This window comes from Drosophila busckii, chromosome X (assembly GCF_011750605.1).
Source record: "Drosophila busckii strain San Diego stock center, stock number 13000-0081.31 chromosome X, ASM1175060v1, whole genome shotgun sequence".
Lineage (NCBI taxonomy): Eukaryota > Metazoa > Arthropoda > Insecta > Diptera > Drosophilidae > Drosophila > Drosophila busckii.
This window is the reverse complement of record NC_046608.1, coordinates 11,942,216-11,951,022: the sequence shown is the minus strand read 5'-3', so window position 1 is coordinate 11,951,022 and position 8,807 is coordinate 11,942,216. Positions and strand designations below refer to the sequence as shown.

The following is an 8,807-nucleotide window of genomic DNA, read 5'->3' as shown; positions in this document are numbered from 1 at the left end:
TGCTTAAGCTAATGCGCTAGAGTTCAATAGTTTAATTTCGCTATTTCGCGTACTTTATGCTTGTTTATTGTTTATGCTCTTTGCTTTTGCCTGTGTGTGTGTGTGTGTGTGTGTGTGTGAGTGTAAGTTTTGGATGTCTCTAGATTTGTTGCTATTTATGTTTTATTGGGTTTTTGGCAATGACGTACTGATTTTGTTGTTAAACACTCATTTATCCATATTATCATTACACTAGCACTTTATAATAATTTCTTTAATTTGTTTTGTTTTGTTTGTTGTTAAAAAATAATTGTATTACTGCATTATACATTATGTGTATAAGTATATAATATATATATATATTTATATAAAGTAAATAGATTACGTAATTTGCAACTTACATTGTTGCTGCTGCGCTGCTTCTACTGCTTGCTTGCTGCTGCTTCTTCTCTGTGTTTTTGCTTGTTTTCGAGTTCGAATTTCGAGCTCGTTTTGGACTTGGAATGCAGACTGACCAATGTGTTGGTGTATTGGTGTGTAAGTGTTGGTGTACACATTATTAACAACTTAAGTTCAAGTGTTTACTGTTTTTACAATTTCAATGCGCCACTTGAAATTAAAATATGCATATATCAAAAAAAAAAAAAGATAAAATAAAATAATAATAAAAAAAGTGTTAACAATTTGCTGTTTGTTTGTGAACATGCTTGAATTAAAATACGCGCATAAACTAATGCATTTGTTTACATAACAAACAATATACAATAATATATATTATATGCATGTATTAGTTGTTTGTTTATATAAAACAGCAGCGTACATGTTAAGTAATTTATGCTCGAACAAATTAGGGATTGGATTTGGGTTGGGGCTGGGGCTGGGGCTGGGGCTGGGGCTTGGCTGCGACTCCATATGGGCGACATGGCTGAGTTGAAACTTAAGTATTTACAAAGTTTGGTTTGCTATTGTTTATGACTCGTCGCGATTGTTGTGCACCCATTGGGCGGGCACCCATTGCGGCTCGCGCTCCAGCGAGTTGATCTCGGCCAGCAGCTGATGATAGGCGCGCTCCGTATCATTGTTAATGATGATCATATCGAAGAGATGACCCCAACGCGCTTCCATATCCCGCGCCGTGGCTATAATGTCCTTCAGCTCCTCCTCCTGCAAAAAAAAAGGCATAGAGATTGAGAATTGTTTTTGTTGTGTTTGATGTTGCGTTTCGCTCACCTTGAAGGGCTCGCCATTGCGCAGCTTCTTTTGGCGCAGCTTGTCCAGACTGGGCGGCGCCACCAGCACCACGTAGGGCTTAAGGTCAGAGGCGCGCAGCAGCTTCAGACTCTGCGGATGCAGATTGAGCACACAAATCTTGCCGCTGGCAACAACTGTGCGTATGGCCTCCAGTGATGTGCCTAGAGAGCAAAAGACAAAAGAATGAATTAAGTGAATGCTTCGTGGCTTCGATGATGTGGAACTTACCGTAATAGGCCTTCTCGTATTCCCCATGCTCAACAAAGCGACGCGCCAATATATCCGCTTCGAACGCTTGTCGCGTTATAAAATGATAATCCACGCCGGGCACTTCGCCCTCGCGTCGCGCACGCGAAGTGTCTGCAAAGCAAAAAGGCAAAAAGTTAAAAAATATTCACATTTCGATATTTATAAGCGAGCAGTAGTTGGAGGCTGTAAGCGTTTGCTTTAATTTAGTTAACAAATAGTTAGCCAAAGCCTCAGCCAGCAGTTGGGGTTAGCATAATTTAGTTGCATTAATTCAATTAATTAATTGAATGAATTGAATGCCACATGCAATATAATCAGATGCATGCCACTTGCGGCTTGCCACGCTACAAGGACGTAAACTAAGCCTTTATCATATCAGCGATTGCTGCAGCTAAATTTGAAATTAAGCATTGAAATTAATTAAAATTATGAACATTTTGTATACACATCGATATTCTAGCATCGTTTATATATAATAATATAATATTCGAAAGCTATTTGCATAACTTTTTACTCAAATCCATTTTGATATTTGTATGTTTCGAATTTATAATATATTTTGTTGAAACTGTACTTAAGTTAAAAAAAATATTTTCATAGTTTGCACGTTTTTCATAAAGATTTTGTAGCTTTTCGAGTTTAAGCGCTAAACGGCGTTAATTATTGTATTCGAATTCGAATTTCGAAAATAGGCAAAATTAATTTTGTATTTTATGCGAGTTACTGCGATAAAAGTTACGCGTTTCTTTGCTTCCATAACCAAAACGCTGCAAATTCGAATTCGAATTTCGAACAACTGCTGGTTGGGACATTTATTGCTAAACTTAAAAGCGTTTAATGCGCGATTAGCCAAATGTTTTATTGGGTAAACTAAGCGAATGCTTTACCCTTGGGCTTGAGCTGCTCTTCAAGCAAATAGAAAACTAAGCAAAAGCCAAAATAAAAGAGAGTTAAACAGCAAGACAAGAGAGTTAAGAAGGGAGGAGTGGGCAACTTACGTGGCACTGCGGCCGAGAAGCGTTCGGAGTCGGCCATGAGACGTTGACGCAGCTCGTGGCGTCCAATGTTGGGCGGACCGATGAGGACGATGGGACGCTTGTGGGTGGCGCGCGGATAGTAAAGCGCCACCTCCTCATAGGTAAGGATTTCCTCCGGATCTGTTTCATCCGGCGCAGTAGTGGCATACAGTGGATAACTGAAGAGAGAGAGAGCGAATGTTATAGCAACTATTGGTTGGTTGGTGAGTTGGTCACTTACCCCGCCTCGGAGCTGGCCTTCTTCTTCTTCTTGCGCCCCTTGCGCGCACAGAGCAGCGTGGCGCCTTTGCTGGCGCCACCGTCCTTGCCACGGGAGCGCGCCAGGCCCGCCTCCTCGGCAATGGCCAACTTCATGGTCTCGCGCTGATGCTGGAACGACTGACTAGGTATGAGGCCGGCTAGCGTTTGATCCTCCTCGCCCTCGCGATACGCCTGCCACCAATTGGGATCCTCGCGCGAAATCACATGCAGCACATCGCCCTTCTGGAAGCTAATGCCCAGCTCCCGGCATGGTATATACAAATCATCCTCCGGATCGTAATCGAAATGGGCGCGCACATGCAGCACCGCATTATCCCGATGGGCCAAGCCATTGCCGCCGCCGCCGCCGCCGCCATTGCCGCTGCCCAGTGCCAGACCCAGTCCCAAGCCCAGGCCGCCGCTTAAGCCGCCACCAGGCGGCGGACTGCCCGCCGGCACAATGAGAAACGTCAGCGTGCCCTGCATTGCGCCCAGCAGCGCGCACACCTCGTTCACCGTCTTGCCGCGCAGCTCCTGGCCATTGACCTCGAGAATTTCATCGCCCTCGTGCAGCAGTCCCGACTTCTCGGCAGCGCCGCCACGCACAATGCGCCCAATGACCACCGCCTCGCCCTCGTTGCGCACCGTCGCGCCCAGCGGCTCCGTGGACTTCTCAATCTGTATGATGCGTATGTTGTCGTTCTGATCATTCAGCGTGCCAAAGCAGCCGCTCATGCCAGCCTGAGGCAGCGGCATGGCGCCGCGCTGCGCCACCGACGACGAGCAGCTGCCGCCGCCGCCTCCATTGGGATTCGGTGGTGGCACCACTGGCGGCAGCACTGCCATGCTGCGCTTCACGCCCGCCGCCGCCGTCATTACCGGACTGCTGTGTCCGCTCAGGCCCGCTGGTGTGGGCGTTGCTGTCGGCGTCGGCGTTGGCGTCGTTGTGCCGCCCGAGCTGCTGCCGGAGGCGGAGCCACAGGGCGTATTGTCCGTATGGCTGGCAATGCGATCATGCGCCAGCAGCAATCCCTCCATCTCATGGCTCGTCAGCAGATTGCCCAGCTCGATGGCCGCCGCCGTATTCGACTGCGTCAGCTGCTCCACCAGCTCCTTCTGCAGGCCCAGCGCATTGCCCAGCACCGGACCCGCGACGCGCGGACGCCGCCGCTGCAGCACCGCCGTGCGCACCGCCAGCACATGCGCCACATTCACATTGGCCAGCACATTGTGCGCCGCCGAGACGCGTCCCGCCAGCGTGCTCATCCCGCTCTTGGCCAGCTGGCCCTGCAGTCGAGTCAGCGCCGCTATCAGCTCGGCATAGCCTGCAAAGAATCGAAGGAGAGTGCACAATTAGTTGAATTCCGAATTCCGAATTAAAATTGCAATTGCAATTGCTCCCCCCATTGTCTGTTTAGTCCTTTTGTTAAATCCTTTATCGCACTTTTCTCTCTCTCTCTCTCTTGGGCTAAGCCTCTGGGCTATTGATATTTATGCATTTAATTACTTTTTATAACTAAATCGCTTTGTTTATTTACCGGCCAGCGCCCCCCGCTGGGCATTGTTCGAATTATTCCAAGAATTATTCGCTTAGCTCTGTCTCTGTCGCTCTGCATATGCAAATAGAACAATGCGCCGTCTCCTCTACTACGCATCAAGTTAATATTTTAAGCTACAGCTAACTACGGCATACAGGGTGTCTCAGCTAAGCTGAGTACAGATCTCGAATGCAACGACTAACCAGTCAAATTATTTATAATTTAATCTATTCAAGTATTTTTTCGATTTTTCAATTTGCAATAATTATAAAAATAAACTCAAGCTAATGCACAAGCTGCTATTCTATATATAGCGCATAATTAATATTAATTGCCAATCAATAAGTAAGTTTTGAATTTTATATTTTGAAATTGGCTGAGCTATGAATATGAATAAATTAATTACTCAACATTTAAATTTAAATTTGCAATAATATCGCAAGTTTTTATTCATTTTGCTCATAACTCAAAGTTTCACTCAACATATAAAATTAGCTAATTAAAGCAAAACGTAAAGCTGAATGTTTTATAATAAAACGCAGACATAATTATAAAAAAAAACTCTATCAAATGTTTAAGCTCGCACAAGTTCCATGCCCAAAATCTATTTAAAAATATTCACACGCCTAGTTAAACTCAATTGTTATTTAATTATACCGATTATACTAATGTAAGTATTAATTGTTAAAGCTGCCGACACACCCTGTATATTTCTAGAAGGGTGAGCATCAGCTCCGTTGTGTGTCTAGTGCTGTGGGCCCACCTAGTGATATCTTTTGTTAACAGGTAAATGCGTCAGGCATCACAATGAAGGGTGCGGCCACATCCAAAACAACCAGACGGACGCCACTTGCCCCACAAAAGACGCAAATGAAGCAGCAAGTGCCAAGGTCAAGGCTTTGGAAAATTCAATTTGTAAATAAAATGAAGTAATTAAAGCAATGACAAACTTATGTAGAATAAGATGCCAATAACTTTAAATTGCTTGGGATATTTGCACTGCTTTATTTTAAGCGCGTTTCGATTCCTGGGGAGAAGCCTTCTACGAGGGACTCAGCAACCTTGCTGAGGTAAGCTTGGAAAATCTAGCAAAGTTTTTGGTACCAAGGGTTCCACAGGAAGCACCCATGGTACCCGCAGACCTAACATAGGCAGTTCCCCTCTCCCACATACATCCCATCAAGCAACAGGTACTACTCCATCTATTCCTGCACTACAATGGGCCACATGGCCACTGGCTGTTCCCCTTTAGGGAAACCTGTATATAACCCAACCTAATCAATCGCAATGTAAATAAATTTATGCTTAGGCTAACAATTTAATTTAAGCAAATTAATTTTATGGCTCAGTGTGGCGCAGTTTATGAGTTGAAAGCGCGAGCTTAAAGCCTCAATTAAGTTTTGCTTGCAATTTAATTTTTCCCTATTCGTGTGTGTGTGTAAATTATAATTCGCAGCTGTAAAACTTACCATCGATTTGTTCCGCTGGCGTTGGCAGCAGCTCCTCATCGGCGAGATACGCTTCGTTCTCAACGCCAGCAACAGTTGCTGTTGTAACTTGTTGTTGTTGTTGCTGCTGCTGTTGCTGGGCGTGTGCTTTGCCCGGGCCAGCGCTGGGCGTGGATGTGGCCGTATCCTGAAGCGCTTTGAGCTTACGCGAGCCACGCAAACTGTTGCGCAGAAACTCATTTTGTTGAGCGATGCGTTCCTCCTCCTCGCGCCTGCGACGCAGTTGCTCCTGCAAAATGCAACAAAGGCAGCAAATGAGTAAAAAGCGTGAGAGAGAGTGAGAGAGAGAGAGAGAGACGCAGCTAAGCTGCAATATGGCAATTGTGTTAATTTAATTAGTGAGCTCAACAAAGCCAAAAAGACGTCAAACTGCCTAAAAGCCGATAAGCGACTGAGCGAAAGACTGAGCGAGCGAGCGAGAGACTGAAAGAGTGTGTAAAATAATTAGCAAACACCCAACCACCCACCCACCCACTTGGCTGGCATTCAGTTAGTTGCAACTAGCAGCGACTTAGACTTGGACTTAGGCTTAGGCATTAGCCAGTGGCTGGGGTTGGGGTTGGGGTTGGTGCTGGGGCTGCAGCCATTGAAGTGCCTTTGCACTTTGCTGTGCCACAATTTGTTGCAATATGCAAAGCAAAGCAAAGCAAAGCAAAGCAAATTTGCGTTCAATTCCCAGCCAGCCAGCCAAGTTTACTTTGTTGACCAACAGTCGGCGCATTTGGCTAATGAATTGAATTACGTCCATGTTCATTTGCTTTCAATTTAAACATTTGCAACTCGAGCTGGCACAACTAACAATATAAATAATAGCATTATAAATAAAATGCAGGCGCGCTCGTCTGTCTCAAATTTGCAATTTCTGTTGCCAAGCGACAGAGCGAGCGACAATGACAGTGAACAAAGCTTGGGCTTGGGCATTTCTCACACAGTTTGAAGTTGCCACAGGCCACCGGCCACTGGCCACAGTCCGAGAGGCAAGAACGGAAAGCAAGACGCGCAGCTAATTGAATAACAACAGAAAGGCGCTGAAATGTTCAAACGTAAAAAATTTGCTGAACTTGCATAATGTGAAACAATAATAAAAAAAAAGCAAAGCAAAGCAAAGCAAAGGCAACAACTTTGAAGAGCAACTTGTCTTGGGCTGGCATAAAAAACGATGTGAACCAACAAAACGCTCGAAAGAGAAACAAAAACAAGACGCAAAAAATAAAATGAAAATAAAACAGCATTTGACATTGAAGACAGAGACAGCGAGCAAGTGAGCGATAAAAACATAAAAAATAATTATGTTAATATATGCTGGACTAGCTGAAAATTAAAAGCAACATTCGATTAGCATTTATCGATTGAAAAACAAAATTTAAAACAAATAATCAACAAATAGACTCAATGTCATTAGGGCGCAAGGCCACGCCCCCCAGCACATGTGTAAGCGAACAGTTAATAAACTTTAGTAACAGCGCGAGAGCGAGCGAGCGAGACGCAATGACATCATCATCGTGTGCAAATGAAAACAAAAGAGAAGCTTGACAAACTATTCAATACACTTGGCAACATTTAAATTAATTGAAATTGAGCATTGCAGTTGCTTTACAATTTATGAACAAAAGCATGACAAACTATTCAATACACTTGGCAACACTTAAATTAACCAAACGTTTCAAGTTGAGCGTTGATTTATGACCAACTATTAAATACACTTGGACTTGAACAAATAGCAACAATTGTGGTTGCTTTAAAATTTATCAAACTATTTGTTGTTGCTCATAAATGTTGTTGAAAGCTTTGACTTTTCAATATGCAAACAAATGCAAAACTAACGCTGAATTCATTATCTACGTTTTTTTCTACTTTATGTGTTTGTTGGCAGGCAGTTAGCCTAGTTTGTTGTTAACTGATTGCCATTTGTGGTAGCCAGAAAAAGCGTCAACCAGGCAGCAGCAAATGGCTCAAACTGTTTTAAGTTCTAAGCGTGGCACTTGCCTGTTGTTGCCGCATTCGCATGCTGGAGCGTTGAATTTGTGTGCCACGTCGCAAAGCGGAGGCGGCGCTTGTGGGCGTGGCTGCTGTTCCATTGCCATTCATATCACAATATTTAGTAATGTTATTGTTGTTGGCATTTTCCTTTTCTAGCAGCAACACATTTAGTGGCTGCTGATTGTTCATTATGATGTTGCTGTTGCAAAGCTTTGCTGCTAATTGCTGCTGCTGCTGCTGCTGCACGGCAGCAACATTATTCTCCAATGTTATTTGCAATGTTGTTAATACCATATTCCGTAACTAACTGTTGTCCATTTGTTAGGCCTAGTGCATACAAAGTTTAAATTGCTGCTGCTGTTGTTGCTGCTGCTGCTGCTGCTGCTGCAATTGTTGTTAGCTCTATTTAAAAGCGCTGCCACGCCCTAGTTGCTAGCCAATCAACATCAAACTGTCACTTGTTATAACTGTCGAGTGCACTAACAGCAGCAGCAGCAGCAACAGCAGCAACCACAGCAGCAGCAGCAGCAGCAATCTAACAGCTGCAACGCATAAATTTGCATATGTATTAGCTGTATTAGCTCTTCTGCAATTTGGTCAACTTGAAATGCAACTAAATGCGCATTTAAAATGCAACTGTTGTTGCTGCTGCTGCTGCTGTTGTTGTTGTTGTCCATGCATTATTTATTTATAAAAGTTCAACAGCTGTGTCTGTGTCTTATTTATTGTTCAACAAAAGCAGCGAAAGTTGCAATAACAACAATAAGCAAAGTTCTATGTTGCTGCTACAACAGCAACAATTGCTCACTCGCATTGCTGCTGTGCTTTACTAATTTCAATTTGATTGTTTTCGTTTTTTTCATATTATTTATTTACATATTTTTGCAGCTTTACGTGCAGCGCATTGCAAATTTTAACGCTGACGTGCACAACAAAAAAAATACGCAAAAAAAATAAAAATACGCAAGCGTATTTATTGTTTTTTTTTTGTCAAAAACAACAAATGAAGCTTTACAGTTAAATTA

At 43.6% G+C, this 8,807-nt stretch overlaps 1 protein-coding gene across 1 annotated transcript in view; it reads right to left on the bottom strand.

Annotated features, from left to right (window-relative positions):
* Positions 1-648: 648 nt before the first annotated feature.
* The window catches only part of LOC108605248, a 54,252-nt gene continuing 46,093 nt past the window's right edge, over positions 649-8,807 (bottom strand). The window contains 6 exon segments of the mRNA XM_033294619.1: positions 649-1,143; positions 1,210-1,391; positions 1,459-1,590; positions 2,478-2,674; positions 2,737-4,081; positions 5,764-6,031. Of these exon segments, the coding sequence (XP_033150510.1) occupies positions 949-1,143; positions 1,210-1,391; positions 1,459-1,590; positions 2,478-2,674; positions 2,737-4,081; positions 5,764-6,031 (2,319 nt within the window). The 3' untranslated portion in view covers positions 649-948.